Source organism: Pinus tabuliformis, chromosome 4_2 (assembly GCF_031772625.1).
Source record: "Pinus tabuliformis cultivar Carrire ecotype Pingquan chromosome 4_2, CPIR1, whole genome shotgun sequence".
NCBI classification, from domain to species: Eukaryota; Viridiplantae; Streptophyta; class Pinopsida; order Pinales; family Pinaceae; genus Pinus; species Pinus tabuliformis.
In genome coordinates, this window is record NC_142304.1 from 723,989,023 (window position 1) to 724,005,757 (window position 16,735).

The 16,735-nt window shown below is 40.3% G+C and overlaps 1 protein-coding gene across 1 annotated transcript; it reads left to right on the forward strand.

Annotated features, from left to right (window-relative positions):
- Window positions 1–529: 529 nt before the first annotated feature.
- LOC149171615 (uncharacterized) lies at window positions 530–12,032 on the forward strand. The gene is made up of 6 exons (XM_089426035.1): window positions 530–601; window positions 719–869; window positions 8,694–8,798; window positions 9,112–10,290; window positions 10,513–11,345; window positions 11,460–12,032. Exons 1-6 carry the CDS (start codon window positions 530–532, stop codon window positions 12,030–12,032), a joined length of 2,913 nt encoding a protein of 970 aa, XP_089282161.1.
- The last annotated feature ends 4,703 nt before the right edge of the window (window positions 12,033–16,735 follow it).

Sequence of the window (16,735 nt, forward strand, 5' to 3'; positions counted from 1 at the left end):
TCTGTCACTTGTAGCAAGTTTTTAAAGGATATAACTACTGCCTCACGATTGCGCGAGCATTTCTCAATTGTTTTGACAAAACTTGGGAATTTTAAGGCTCAGCTAGTGTTTTTCGAGGTGGTGGTTGAAAACAGAGGTTCTGTAGAGGAATTCACCGGTGAATTATGAGTTTAACGTCCTTTTAAGCTTCCTGTGAGATTTTATAGACAACTGCAATCGTACGGAGGAAAATGACGAAAAATACCTGGTAGAACAGCGAACAGAGGTTGTATGAGCAGGCAGGAATGGTACTCTTGAGGTCGCCTGGTTGATTTTAGCAGGTTGGCGAGGAATCAGACGCGAACGGCATGCAACAGAGCAAGAAAAATAGAGCGAAAAGAACGTAAAAGCGCATTTTTTGGCCATAATATAGATTTTTTCCCAAATTTGGCGCCTTTTTGTGATGACGTCAGCATGACGTCATTGGTGGGTCAGGGTCGGATGACGTCAGCTGACGTCATCGGGTGACGTGGTGGGTTCTCGTTGATCCATGGGGGACGATGAGGTGGCAGCCACGTTGGCGGAGGGGTGGACAAAGGACGGAGGAAATGGCATAGGCAAGGTGACGTGGAGTTGACGTGGGCTAGCCACCGGGCGGTTAGAGCCGTAGCGGTTACGGTTAACTGCGTAACCGCCACGGTCTCTCGGGGCGGCTTAGATACGGCACGGTTAGTGTCAGAGTCTGACCCGAGAGAGTGAGAAGGGGACGCGTGGCACAGGCCTGACGTACCCCTTCGTCATCTTCTCGGGTGGTAACGGGGGGACGTCGGGCCCAACCCGATATTGCTGTGAACCGTCGGATCTGATGGGCCCGATCCAACAGCGGACGGGTGAGTGACTTGACCGGTGGATACGGACGGGCGGGTTTAAATAAAATATGATATTTTTTGAAAAACGCGCCAGGCGGAAAAAGGTCACGGTCTAGGCGTTTGTAATGTTTTTTAAACGTATTTTTGAAAAATCAAATATACGCGCCCGACTTTGGTTTAGGTGGAAAAAGCGGGTTTTTGGGCATTTTTCACATTTTCACAGGGTTTTATGGGTAAAATGGGTTTTTACATGATTTTTTCTGCAAATGAGGGGTATAATGAGTAGATTGACCTGTAGCAAGGGAGAGAGAGATGGCATAGGTTCATCAAAGTGACCAGATGTCATTTTGATCCCTTTTCAGAGAACATATGGCTATAATGCCAAGGGGAGGGGTATTTATAAAAATTTGGGGGTTTATACACCATGGTGTTAATACTATTAGGGGAAGGGTAGAATAGGGGAGTTATATAGTAGAATTAGAGGTTAATGTGGATGGAGGGGGCTGGGAAGGTGGTATCACTAAGTTTGTTGGAAACTCACTTAGTTTAGAGAGTAGATCAAAATGAAAAGACTTTTACATAGGAAATGTGTCTTATAAAGGATAAAGAACCTCCATAAAACCATAAGTCTTCCTATGAACTTCAACTCATGAGGGGATGTTAGTAATAAATGGGAACAAGGAAAGAAGGGAAGTTAGACATGCCTCTATGTTTTGTTTCTCTCATTTTGACCTCCAAAGTCAATCTTTGAATTGAATATCACTTCTGCAACCTCCTCTACCTACCCAGCTACTTTGCCTAGCATTTTTTGTTTCTTCTTGTAGGGTGCACTTGGACTTGCAGACCCTTTGTGTGCCTTTTCTTTTTCTGGCTTTTTCCTTTGATTTTTCTATCAAATTCTACCCTTATTTCTTCCAGGGTCCCAGATTAAACTGTTGGGAACCTTTTCTTCTCCACCTAAACTACTTGTCTGCCAAGATTAGACAGTTTGGACAGACTTCTTTCTCTATTCTACCACAGAAAATTTAAACATGGCATGATCCAGATTAGGCTGTTGGACCATCCATCAAAACTGAATCCTTATCAAGATATATACAGACCTTGCCTCCTTGTGAAAATATGGGATCTTTGCATCATCAAAGCAGAGCATATTTGGACCTTTTATAACCAATCATGAAATATGAAACCTATTGACATAGGTAGCAAACAAAGAGAATGTGACAGGTGATGTGTTGCAAGATGCTTTGATTCTTTCTTTAGAAAATATTATTCATGTCTGGGTGGTAGATTCAGGGGCCTCATTCCATGCCACACCTGATAGGAAACATTTTCATGATTATGTTCAAGAAGATTTTGGATAGGTTCGATTGGGTGATGATAAACCCTGTAAAATCATTTGAATGGGTATAGTTTTCATAAAACAGCAGAATGGAAATCAATGACTATTGAAGGAGGTAAGACATATTCTAGATCTGAAGAAAAATCTTATTTCAACAAGGCAGTTGGGAGGTGAAGGCTGTGTGACTACTTTTACAGATAAAACCTGGAAGGTCACTAAAGGATCCCTGGTAATAGCAAAAGGAGAAAAGGTTGGTAAATTGTGTTTATGCAATGGTATTTCTAATTCTGTTAATGCTTTAACCTATACAGGAGAAGATACGACATTGTGGCATTATAAGCTTAGGCACATGAGTGAGAAGGGGATGTAAATTATTCACTCAAGAAATTTGTTGCTAGGTTTGAAGCATGTTGATTTAAAATTCTGTGAGAATTGTGTTTATGGAAAACAGAAGAGAGTCAGATTCCTCAGAGTTGGGAAAGAAAAGAAGAGCAAAAAATTAGAGCTTGTGCATATAGATTTATGGGAACATGCTCAGGTATAATCTCTTAGTGCATCTCTTTATTATGTTACTTTTATTGATGATGTAACTAGAAAAACCTCGATTTATTATATTCGAAATAAATCTGATGTATTTGATACTTTCAAGAAATGGAAATATTTGGTTGAAAATGATATAGGAAAAAGGTTGAAGTGTCTCAGATCAGACAATGGAGGTGAATATTGCAGCAAAGAGTTTGATAGGTACTGTTTAGAGAATGGAATTCGCAAAGAGAAGACAGTTCCAAGAACACCACAAGAAAATGGTTTGTCAGAAAGGATGAACAGGAGAATCATGGAGCATGTAAGGTGCATGAGATTGCATGTAGGATTTTCTTTACAACTTTGGGTAGATGCTGTAGATACTTCTGTATATCTAATAAACAGAGGGCCTTCAAGTTCCTTGGATGGTAGTATTCCAGAGGAGGCATGGACAGGTAAAAAGGTAAACTACTCATTTTTAAAAGCTTTTCATTGTGAAGCCTTTGTCCACATTAATAAAGAAAATAGAACAAAGCTTGAGGCAAAATCAAAGAGATGTACTTTTATTGGATATGGTGTTAATGATTTTGGTTATCGCTTTTATGATTATGAAAAATACAAAATCATTAGGAGCAGAGATGTCATATTCAATGAAAAGGTTTTGTATAAGGATCATCTACAGGAAAAGAAACAAGAAAAGGAAAACAGAGAATACACAGTGCTTGATGACATCATAGAAAAAGTGATGGTGCCTGAAAATCATAATGATAAACGGCCAGAACAACAACCATAATAGCAACAAGCACGTCAAACACCTGAAAGTGGTGTTAGAAGATCTACTTGGATAAGTAGACCCCCTAAATGATACTCTCCATCATTATATTATGTACTGTTGATTGATTTTGGTGAACCAGAATGTTATGAAGAAGCAGTGTAGGAAGAAACTAGGAAGAAGTGGGAGAAAGCCATGAAAGAAGAGATGGACTCCTTAGCACATAACCAAACTTGGGACTTAGTCAGGTTGCCTACAAATAAAATAACATTGTAGAATAAATGGGTTTACAAGTTGAAGGAAGAAGTCGGAGGTAGAAAAAGGTATAAAGCTAGACTTGTGGTGAAAGGGTTTGCACCGAAAAAGGGTATATATTTGATGAGATATTTTCTCTTGTTGTTAATATGACTTCAATCAAAACTATTTTAAGTCTAGTAGCATCTGAAGATTTGCATCTTGAGCAGCTAGATGTAAAGACAACATTTCTCCATGGAGATATGGAGGAAGAGATATATATGCAGCAACCACAAGGATATGAGGTAAAAGGGAAGGAGAAACTAGTGTGCAGGTTGAAGAAGAGCTTGTATGGCTTAAAACAGGCTCCAAGGCAGTGGTATCTAAAATTGGACAGGTTTATGTCTGAACAAGGTTATACTAGATGTCACTTTGATCATTGTGTTTATCTCAAAAGGCAAAATGATGGCGGCTATATTATATTATTATTGTATGTAGATGACATGCTTGTTGCAGGTTCTAACATGCAGGAAATAAATGTGCTCAAAATAAAATTGGCGAACTCATTTTCAATGAAGGATTTGGGTGCTGCAAAAAAATCCTTGGTATGAGAATAACTAGAGACAGGAAGAATCGCAAATTAACATTGTCTCAAAGTGAGTACATAGAAAAGGTGTTAAAAAGGTTTAATATGAAAAATTCAAAACCAGTTAGTATACCTTTGGCTTGCCATTTCAAATTAAGTAAGGAGGAGTGTCCCAAGGCTCAGGAAGAAATGGCTCATATGTCTAAAGTTCCATATGCATCAGCAGTTGGAAGCTTAATGTATGCAATGGTCTGCACAAGGCCTGATATTTCACATGCAGTGGGAGTTGTAAGTAGGTACATGAAAAATCCAGGAAAAGAACATTAGATGGTGGTGAAGTGGATTCTCAGGTATTTGAGAGGTACCACAAATCAAGCATTATGCTTTGGTGGTTCAAACATTGCTCTACAGGGATATGTTGATGCAAATATGGCAGGTGATAGAGATAATAGGAGGAGAAAAATAGGGTATGTGTTTACTGTAGGTGGAACAACTATCAGTTGGGTCTCAAAACTGCAAAGTGTTGTTGCACTCTCAACAACGAAAGCAGTATCTTGCTACTACAGAGGCTAGTAAAGAAATGATTTGGTTACAAAGGTTTCTGGATGAATTGGATAAGAAGCAGGAGTTGGGCAGGTTATACAGTGACAACTAGAGTGCCATACATCTTGCAAAGAACACTGCATTTCATTCCAAGACTAAACATATATAGCTCAAGTACCATTTCATACGGTTAGTGTTGGAGGATGGATAGTTGAAGCTGGAAAAGATACACACTAGCCAGAATCCTGCAGATATGTTAACAAAAGTTGTAACTAGGGAGAAACTGAGAATCTGCTCAGTTTCAATTGGTCTTCAAGTATGATGAAGAAGATGAGAAACAATCAGGTCCAAAGTGGATTCATTGTCCAAAAAATGAAGCAATAACGGAGTTGCTATAATCAATATCCAAGTGGGAGATTTTTTGGGTGTGGAGCCTGATTATCTTCCTTATTTAGAGGTATCGCCACATTGGACCCCAGTTCGTAATGTGGAAGCAATGCCGCCTGTAAAATGTTCGCTGCAAGGGGGGTCTGGGGGGGGCAGCTATGACCTTTGGGAGCCCCCCCTGGTGGGGGGATTGGGGGCAGCGCCCTCAAAGCTAAAAATAGCTGTAAAATTTCCTTGCAAAATGTTGTAATTTCGTAGTCAATCTGGGCCATTCATTAGGCGAAGATCTGACGGTAGAATTTATGTTTAATTTAGGGTTTTTTTCCCTAGAAGGCAACCCCTCGCTATATATGAGGAAATTGTGTTGTGTCTATGTAGATCTGTATTCATAGCGAGAAGAGAGAGGAGATTGAGCGAGAGAGAAGAGGGAATTAAAACATATCTACTATAGGTTGTATCTCTTCAGTTTGCTGGATAATATAAAAGGAAGGACTGGCTGCTTCTCTGTGGACGTAGCCCAAATTGGGTGAACTATGTATATTTGTGTCTCTCTTGTTTTATGCATTTTCTGTGTTTATATTTCTGCAATATTTTATGTGTTCCATTGTTCTGTAATATATAATTTTCTAACATGTCTCCTTATGGTTGTGTAGCTATAACATTTGACAGAAAAGTAAAAAAAGCCATATTTGTTTCCGTTTCTATTCAAAATATTAGTATCTATGGGGAAGGAAAATGATCTTTAGAGTTCTATCAATGCTATTGGGTTGGATTTCCAATTTGCTGTTGAATTTGAATTACATTTGGGGGATTATAGAAGAAGTAACCTCAAGTACTTCTAGGAAGTTGTATACAGAGAAGGTTTATTTTGGTTTATGTAGAAAAAAGGATGTGTATTTCTCAATCGGGATTCTCAAATCTAGATTATATGTTGACCTGAAAAATATTGGAAAAGTATTCCAAAGGCCCTTTTAAGTTTTAACATATATTAGATCATTATATGGAAGTTAGATTTAGCGTTCCATCTCTAACAGTTGAAGCATATAAGGGTTTCATTATGAGGTTTTCCAATGTCAATTCACATCAATTAGGAATCCCAAATATGGTCTACCTAATATATATGGTTTCTAGCTTAAATTTGAAAAATATACTACAAATATGACATAAAAATGGATCAAAAATAATACACACACCTGTAATGCTTGGTCTATGCACAATCTGCTCCTTAGATAATATTATGCCCTTTAGTGACCTACTACAAGAAGATAATTATCTCCCTTTTCTGCAAAGGACCACCATCTTTGTCTGAGGCAGCTGCAAGTAGTACAATAGTTCTAGAACTTGAAAAAAAAAATGCATTTAAAATTATTCGAAATCAAGAATACTTTAAAATATAAATGTTCAACATAGGAGATGAGGATTCGAGTGTGCATGTGTCTCCTTATGGTTGGGTAGCTATAACAATTGATAGAAAATTACAAAAATTCCATATTTGTTTCCATTTCTATTTAAAATATCAGTATCTATGGGGAAGGAAAATGATCTTTGGAGTTCCATCCATTCTGCTGGGTTGGATTTTATTCTATTTATATACTTGGTCCTTGTTTAATCCCTCATATTATAAATATAGGGACCCATTTCCAATATGTCATTGGATTGTGGTGATTTCTTGGATAGTTTGGCCTCTTTGCTCAATTTATGCAACTAATGATTCCATAAGTTAGATGCAATTTCAAAACTACATACTGCACTTTCTTCCTACAATTGAGTGGATTATGAATGGATATTTTAATGTGGTGGAATGGGATAAAGATAAAATTAGCACAAGACCAGACACTAAGGCCCTTGAATATTTATTAACTTAATATCATGGAATGCGAGGGATGCTTCTAGAGAATGAAGGCAATATTTGATATGGGGTGCCACCCATTCTATTATGCTAGAAATTCTTCTATTATGCAGGAGTTCAAGACAATTGAGTTAGACCTCTCCCTAGATCAAAAGTTAAGATGGATGTACACTCCCTAATGAAGCAACACATATTGAAGGTCAAATTGTAGGTTTCTCCCTAGATCAAAAGTTACGATGGATGTACACTCCCTAATGGCACAACACACATTCAAGGTCAAATTAGGGAAATCCTCCTATTTAAAGAGCTCTACACTTGGGCCAAAACTTACACAGGATTTAGTTGAAAGAACAATATAGTGCCTTGACACTTCTGATCTAGCAACAAGTATGCTGTGGGTAAGACAAAAGTTCTCACAATTGGTCAATATTGACTTCCAAATTGAATTCATATGATGTGTCGCTAGTTGATTAGTGGAGATGGATGCTATGTAGATTTCAAAGTGAAATCCAGAAAATGTCCAGTAGAGATCTTCCACTAACTGGAACCTTAGCATAGTTAATAGAAGCCTGACAATAGAATATGTAATTATATTTTTCTTTCCTTTACCCCATCCATGGCTAGCTAAAGAAAACTAGATGATTTTTGGGGAGTTTCCATTAGGAAAACCTAGCAGGAATGAAAGGGGTTCTTGATTATAAACTTGTAATTGATATTTGAGTTATGTAATAGTCCATGTAGTTGAACAAATATAAGATCCATTGGAGGGGATGGCCCTTCGAATATTATTATATCATGCCATAATAGAAATGTTGATCATGTGTGCAATATCAAAGGGCCTTTTAAGACCAACGATGAAGTAGGAGATAGAGATTTCAAGCTCGTAGGTTTAGTTATTCTCAAAATCATTTGGTAGGTACGGGTAACTTGTCCAAGTCACATTGGGAATTCAATAGGCCAATAAATGACTCAGATTTGGTAGGGATATTCATCTATACATTTCCCTTTATGAGCAAGTATATTAGTATTTGTGGGACAAGATGGCCTTTGGTTGGAGCAGAGAGTAGTGAATAAATCGTAACAATTGTTGTAGCAAAGAACAAGCATTTTTTCATTTATGCAATATTCTACCTCGATCTATTATATTCAAAATTTATTTGAACACTCAAGGATGAATTTGGAAGGATTGGAAATGGTTTTACAATAAACCATGTCTGAAACTATCAAGTTTGTCGCATGAGACCTACTAAGGGACACCATGCTTGTGGGAATAGTCATTATTGTTTCGGTCAGCCCTCTGCACTAGAAGTTCATTTCTCTACCGAGATAAGAATCTTTACCAAATATAGAAGCTCTCTGTCTAGCCACTGCTTGGAGTATTTATTTATACTCTTATGTATCACTTGATGTATCTCTCTGTGTATTAAGGTAATATATGATGCATGCCTTCATAAGGAAAAATTAAATAAAAAAAAGGGAACTGCAGACTTTCATAGAGATTTAGAGAATCAGAAGGTTTTTAATAGATATAGACCACAAACATAAAAATGCTTATAGAACGTTGACTAGGAGCCTGAAGAAGGATTGAGGATGTGCGTTGCTAGGGTTTGCAGACAGCGCAGCAGACGCGGCTGACAGGCGACCATCGCGGGAGAGAGGTCAAGGAAAGTTGAAGAGAACGAAGCAGGGAATCGAATCTTGCAATACCCGCATCTCAGGTAACTAGTTTTCAACAGCAAAGTCAAGGTAAATATTTAGAGGCAAGAGCTGAGGGGTAAATGGAAAATCCAAAGGGGAGGGGAGAGATCCCCTCCTTTAAAAATGTGGTAGTAGGGGAGACCAGTGCAAGCGGAATGCAGCATAACTAGAAAGAAAGCTATGCCCCGGTGATGGGTAACCTATGGCAGAAAAGGATGGCAGGAAAATGCCTACCTAGGGTACCAAAACAACCAAGATATGTCATTCCCTGCAACAAACTTGAGGAATATAACTACTACATGAAGGACCATGCCCTGATATGTAAATTCATAGGCTACTGGCCATCAGAGAAAGAGTTATACAGATGGATTGATCAAAGGTGGAGACCAAAACGCCATATAGATCTGAAATTGGGAGCAAAAGGGTTTTTCACAGCTATCTTCACGAATCTGGAGGATAAAGATAGGATCTTCGAAGAAGGCCCATACTTCATGAACAATGCAGGCCTGTTCATGAAATACTGGGAAGAAAGATACAACCCAGAAAAGGAAAAAATGTTGGACGCCCCAATCTGGGTTAGATTGTTTGGGCTTCCAGACGAATTCTGGGACCCTGAAATTTTAGAAGGAATCGGGAACTCAATCGGGGGTTTTGTTAAAATTGCAGAAGCTACAAAACGAGGCAAATATACTTCATACGCAAGGATCTGTGTCTACATGAATTTGGCAGAACCCCTCCCAGAAAGTATTGAGCTGGAATATCATGATGAAGTCTGGCAACAGCCAATAGACTATGAACATATCCCGTTTAGGTGCCGCAGGTGCCATGAATATGGCCATCTATATCGGCAATGCCCGCTGAATAAGGAGGAGGAATCAAAAAGAAGTCAAGAGGAATATCAGAAAAACTCAGAAAAACTAGAGGAGACAGACAGGGGTTTTCAACAGGTCACAAGGAGAAGGAAACAGAGTAAGGAGGGACCAAAATCTCAATCACAGGAAAAGCCCAGCCAAACAATAAGTCAAAACAAGTTTCAAGTGCTTCAGAGCAAGAACGAGGACTATGAAGTAAATTTGGAGGACGATGAAGACCCTGGAAACACACCAATGGAAATTGCAAGTGAAGATAAAGGAAAAGGTGCAAACGTAAGAAAAACCATTGAGGTTCAGACGGAAGGAAAGGCAGAGGATACAACAATGCAATCGCAGATGGATGTGGAAAACCAAGTAGAAAATGAGGTGGAAGAGGAGAGAATCATGAAACGGCTAATTCAGGAATGGAAATATCTAGATAACAGATTCATACCTGAAAAGCAGAAACAATTGTATAAGGAAGCATTTCAGAAGTACAAGGAAAAAAAAGGGGAGAACATGGACAAGCAGGTAATGATAGGAAATGAACAGGGGAATGGACAGGCGGGAATGGACGGCTCTGGCAAAAATGGTAGGAAAAGAGGTCGAAAAACGATGAGTGAAACTATCCAAACTGTGGGAGAAACGTTGATAAACTCAGGTAAAGTGATACCTCTGTCAGAGGTATTCTTCCCCTCCTACCAAAAGTTTTAAATGATTGTAATCAGCTGGAATATTAGAGGCCTGAATAGTAAGGGTAAACAGAGATATATGAAAGATTAATTGAAAAAGGAGAAGCCTAGCATTATGATTTTACAGGAGACAAAAATTACAATTCAACAGCATGAAAGAATAATTGACAAAAATAAACTGCAATACGAAGTTATCGGGCAAGATGCTATCGGCTCTGCGGGAGGTACTGCAATTTTGTGGAATCCAAATGACATCATTTTAGAAAGCTGGACCAGCATGAGTAGAGTCCTTACTGGCCTGGGTAGGATAGTAGGAACAAAGGAACAGGTTGTCATCTCAGGGGTTTATGGCCCTCCTTCCCCAGGGGATAAAGAAAATTTTATAAATAGTATGAAAATCATCCGCAGAATATATCCAGAAGCTGCTTGGATCATAGGAGGTGATTTCAACTTAATCAGATCCTTAGAAGAGAAAAAAGGTGGGATAAGGAAGGTGGATCACTTCATGGATAGGTTCAATGAAATGATAGAGGATTTAAGATTAGTAGACATCCAGACTATTAATGGGATATGCACCTGGAACAACAGGAGGGGGAGAAAAAACCAAATTGCTTCAAGACTTGATCGCTTCCTAGTTTCAGAAGCTATCATGAATAAGGATGTTTTCATCGAAGTAAAGATCATACCATCCCTGGGTTCTGATCATTGGCCGATTAGACTAGAGGTGGATATTAAAAGGAACCGTGGAAGAAGACCTTTCCGATTTGAAGCCTTCTGGTTAAGGGACCCAGGATTCATAAAGAAAGTAGAAGAATGGTGGATGCAAAGTACAGTGCAGGGCAAAGGAAAAATGCATACGTTCCAGTTGAAACTGAAAGAGCTGAAAGGGAGAATTAAAAAATGGAACAAGGAAGAATTTGGCAACATTATGGAAGACAAACAAAAACTAGAGGGGGAAATGGAATCTCTTCAACAAAAGATGATAATGGAAGGCAGAACAGAGGAAAGCATTAGAGAAGAAGGGGTAATTCTTGGAAAACTAGAAGAAAGACGAAAGCAGGAAGAAGTCCTCTGGCGGCAAAAATCAAGAATAAAGTGGTTAAGGGAGGGGGAAAGGAACACTAAATTCTTTCATCAGGCTATGATCCAACATAGACAGAGCAACAGGATTCTATCCATCAAAGATAAGAATGGGAATAGAGTGGTCGAGCAAGCTGAGATTGAACAAGTCCTGATAGATCACCATAAAGGAATCCTAACTGAACCTCAAGCTGATCGAACGAGAGCAATTCAGGAAATTTGCTCGGCCATTCCTCGTTTAGTCACAGAGGACCAAAATAAGGCGTTAATGAGAGCTGTTACCTTAGAAGAGATAGAGGAAACTGTGAGAGCAATGAAGAAAGGTACTGCTCCAGGCCCGGATGGCTTCACAGTCGATTTCTACCAGGCGGGATGGCACTTCCTGGGAAAAGAGATCCTTGATCTGATAGAAGAATCCAGGATGAACCAAAAGGTATGGCCTGCCATTAACTCTACTTTCTATGCTTTAATTCCTAAGGGGGATAATTTAGAAGATGCCAATGGTTTTAGACCCATAGCTCTGTGTAATGTTATTTACAAGATTATAACATCCCTGATCGCCAAGAGATTAAAACCCCTTCTGGACAAGTTAATATCTGCTGAGAAAATAGGTTTTGTTGAAGGTAGATAGATCCTTGATGGTCTGGTTGTAACTCAACAAGTTATTCACTCTCTAAAAACAAAAAAACAAAAGGGTATGATGATCAAATTAGACTTGTCGAAGGCTTATGATCGTCTTAACTGGAATTATTTGGAAGAAGTCCTGGAAAGTTTTGGTTTTAATAGGAGGTGGATTAAGTGGATACATAGCTTGATTTCTTCTCCAAATTTTTCTATTCTTGTTAATGGAACTCCCTCGAAAACATTTAATGCTTCTAGAGGAATTAGACAGGGAGATCCATTATCTCCGTTTCTTTTCATTCTAGCAGCCGAAGGTTTGGGTCGATTTATTAAAAAAGAAAGAGAAGCAAACAGAATCAAAGGTCTTCAGCTCTGGGGAAATAATTTGCCCTTAACTCATCAGCAATTCGTTGATGATATCATGTTATTCGGGGAACCAACTGTCAAAGAAGTAAGACAGCTTAAAAGAATTTTGGACTTATTTGCTGAGGCTTCTGGTCTGGAAATTAATAGAGATAAATCCTGTATTTTCATATTTAATACTGTGGAGCAGGTCAAAACCCACCTTATAAGATTATTGGGCTTCAAGAGAGGAGAACTGCCTACGAAATACTTGGGTAATTTATTGGACTTTACCTCCAAAAAGATGAAAAATTGGCAAGGAGTCCTGGATAAGCTGAGAAACAAAGTAGCAAACTGGGCCTTCAGAGTTTTAAATATAGCAGGAAGGATAGTTCTGGCAAAATCAGTCCTTCAAGCTATCCCCATTTACCCCTTGTCGATAATGGCTGCCCCTTCAGGAGTATGTGCAAAGATTAGAGAGATCATTAGAACTTTTATATGGGGAGGGACTAACCAGAAGAAAAAATGGGCCTTAGTTTCTTGGAACCAGTTAACAAAGAGAAAAGAAAAAGGAGGTTTGGGGCTGAGGGACCCTGAAATTCTCAACAGGGTTTTGGGAGCAAAGCTTTGGTGGCGCTGGCTTAGGAAGGGCAATGATCTTTGGAAAGTCATATGGAAAACTAAATACAATATGCCTGACTCCACAGTTGAGATCTTAAGACAGAGAGAAACCCCTAAAGGGTCAGCAATATGGGACCTTGCTCGTCAGAACAGAGATTTGGTGGAAAAGCATACCTTCTGGGAGATTCGAGGTGGAGAAGAAGCCAATTTCTGGGAGGATAAGTGGCAACAGAAAGAAAGAATGAGCCGAATTCAGAGGCTTCAACAGATTCGGGATAGAATAGAAGGAGATAAAACATGTGTCAGAGACTACTGGAAAGCTAATGACCCAGAAGAAAGCTGGAGAATATGGACTGACCCGACTGAGTGGGACAGGGAGCTCAGCCAAGATCATCAAGAAGCCTACAGGAAAGAGGTAGAATCCAGGAAAATTAGAGCTCGCACTGGAAAGGATATCCTCAGGTGGGGGAATTCTATGAAAGGCTCCTTCACCACCAAAGAGGCTTATTACTTAACTGATACCCAAACCAGAGATGAAGAGAATTTAGACTGGAAAATTATATGGGAAAGTAACTGGTGGCCGAAAGTCTCCATATTTATTTGGCTTGCAACTAAGAATAAGATTTTAACCTGGGATCAAATCCAAAAAAAAGGCTTCAATGGCCCATCGAGGTGCTGTCTATGTAACACTGAAGTGGAGACCAGAAATCACCTTTTGATTAATTGTCCATTTGCAAAGAATCTGTGGATGAACACTAAACGAATATAAGTATGGGGGATTTACGCAGTGCATTATATTAGATATCATTTTTGGGATTCAACTGCGTTAAGTAAGTCATTCAAACGTATGACTTATATTTGGCAAATCTGAGATAGCCCCCGGTGAATTCACTGAAATGGTTTTTCAATGGAATAAGGAAGTTTTTCAATGTAAAGTGGTCAAAAGAGCGTGGAATCTCATCTCAGGGTTTGTACTTTGGATGATATGGAAGGAGAGGAATCGCAGGGTATTCCAGAATATAGCAAAAGATCTGGAAGTAATCTGGGAACGAGCAGTCAAGTTAATGAGGGAAACAATCCTGGTTGAAAAGTGGGATGGGGAGGATTGGAAGGCCAACCAGGTTGAGGAGGGAATCCTGAACAAGTTAAATCTAAAGTTTGAGATGGTCCATCATAAACAGAACTCCTGACTTGATATGCGGACTCAAAGCCCCGATAAATTCAGCTATCCCAGAGAAAACTTTATCAAATTAAACTTCGACGGGGCCTCGAAGGGGAACCCGGGAGAAGCTGGTTTTGGAGGCATTTTCCGAGATAATAATAAGTAGGTAAGGTGGATATTCGCAGACTGGGGTGGAGAAATGACAAACAACGAGGCAGAGTTCTGGGCTCTTCACCAGGGATTGCGAATTGCTGTAAGAAATGGTTACACTAATTTAGAAATTGCTGGAGACTCTCAGATTGCGGTTGAGACGCTGAAAAAGCTCAGTAATGGTCGAGATTGGGAGAAGGTCACAAATAGCTGGCGCACAGCTGGAATTATCCAGGAAATCGCAGACCTTCTGAAAAGAATCGAATACAAAATAATAAATCACGTTAGAAGGAAGGGGAATCAGGCAGCCGATTTCATGGCAAACTGGGGATGTAGAGGTCGTGGCAGCACGGTGGATAATCAATGGAGAGCGGTGTGCGGGAACAGGGAGTGGAAGGACCTGGCAGAAATAATTAATACAGACCATGATCAAGCTACAAGCGGAAACACGAGGATCAATGAGCTGGAGCAATGAGAGGACGTGGAGGTCCCGAGTAATGAACCTAGATCAGCCGGGGCAGAGAAGAGATATGATCATAGGATACAGGGCAGTACAGTGGCGGCGTGCGTGGAGAACGGCCCAGGATTACATCCAAGGTGAAGCAATAAATGATCGAGATCTTAGAGGAGGGTGGAGCGGTCTGTCAGACCTCTTGACAGCGGATATTAATCAAGGAATGATGGCCAAAGGAAACGTCATCCCGGAAAGCTACCGGCGGCAAACGAAATTCGAACCAAAGGTGTACGATGAGGACAGAAATTCGATATATACCCAAACGGGGAAGGAAGATCAGTTATTCAGCTGTTTCCTAATTTGGAGAGGCGCGGACATTGCTGCTGAGAGACAACATCTTAGGATAAAAGTTTCCGGGCACCAGAGATTTCTCTGCGTCAGATCCGCGGGTAACATGGAAACAAGGCAGAGAGCTAGGGAGATAGAGGAGCAGTATAATTCAGCTGTTGAGAATAAGAGCCGGAAAGGAAAGGGAATTATGAATGACGATCAACCAAATGAGATCTGGGAGATCGAGGATGAGTCTGAGGAGGAGTTGCCCCATGGCGAGGGGAACGTGCGGTCTTTTTCTCAGGACAGGTTAGCAGACGACGAGCACCAGCAGATGGAAAATGACCACCCTGCTCCGCAGGAGGTGAAGGTTCGTCGTTATGGCATGAGAAAACGAGAGAGGGGCCCCGGCAGAGGTGCGGACTCGAGCAGGAAAAGGGGCCGGGGACAGAATAGGAGGACGCAGGAGGAAGGAGAGAACTCCAGGCAGGATACGAATCCTGTTAAAAAGGCAAGAAGGACGGTGAATCACAGGGTCCGGCGGGCAGAAAGGGCCTACCAGCGCAACACCAACCCAGCAGTTAGAAGAATTATGCAGTACCTGGAGGAGGAGTCTCTCCAGGAACAATCTGAAGATGAAATGGAGGATTGGGAGTTCCTGCTTCATGATCCAGGACATACCAGGGGAAGAATGTCCTTGTTTAAACAGTCTTTGCACATATACTGGGTTATGAAGGGGCTGCTGGCAAAGGCCCTAGAGCAAGTGGCTAAGGAGATGGTTGAGCTTGCCCAGGGGAACCCTGACATGCGCAGAGAATTAAGCTTCATCCGCATTGCCATGGAGAGGCAAGAGGAGAAACTGGACGCAATTCATCAGCTGCTGAAGGGAGATCATCAAGATGCAGAGAAAGGAGCAAGTCAGCAACCAGCAATGGACAATGCTTGATATGAGATATGTGCAGGAAAACTCATAGTCTTTTTAGTTACAGTTTTTTGCATGATTTAGATAGAGATATATATTTCTTGCAGACTAGTAGTATTAGGAAATCTCAAGACTGCCTTGTCTATTTGGCTAAGATTATCAGACTTTGGGCCTTTTACTTTTGGGCGGCCATCAAAAACTATAGATGGATTAATTACCCGGTTTCCCCATGTGGGCGGGTCTTCAATATTTTTGATACGATGTAATGTTTTACTTTCTATCCAGTAATATAAAGAGTACCACCTCAGCTTACAAAAAAAAAAAATGCTTATAGAAAGTTAACTTCAAGAAAAGTAGATTGATGCAAAACACTATTAAGTGAAAAGTGTAGCAACAATTTCCAACTTTGCATCCTAGAGAACTTTAAGCTACGAACAATCACATGTTGTCCAACATTTCTATCCCTCTTTTGAACATTTTTAGGACATTGTGAATGTACCAACACCCATGATAACCTAATTATGTTTTGAGTGTTACCTACACCTTTTGAGAGTTGTCTCCTTCTCCAACTGTTGTGTGTGGAGCATGATTGTTCAAAGGTCTTTGTTTCAGCCGGATGTATACCCCAGGAAGTTTGTACACCCCTCCACGCGGGGGGGACTTGTCCCCCCCGCGGGGGTCCGGGGGGCCAATCCCCCCCGGCTGGGGGGTCCGGGGGCCAGCGGTCCCCCG

Bases quoted from the DNA above. Each gene is read 5' to 3' on its own strand.
- LOC149171615 (XM_089426035.1), top strand. From the start codon at position 530: ATGGGGGACGATGAGGTGGCAGCCACGTTGGCGGAGGGGTGGACAAAG. The intron at 870-8,693 runs GTGAGTGACTTG...TAGGGTTTGCAG, and splicing joins CCCGATCCAACAGCGGACGG to ACAGCGCAGCAGACGCGGCT. The intron at 8,799-9,111 runs GTAACTAGTTTT...GTAAATTCATAG, and splicing joins TTGCAATACCCGCATCTCAG to GCTACTGGCCATCAGAGAAA.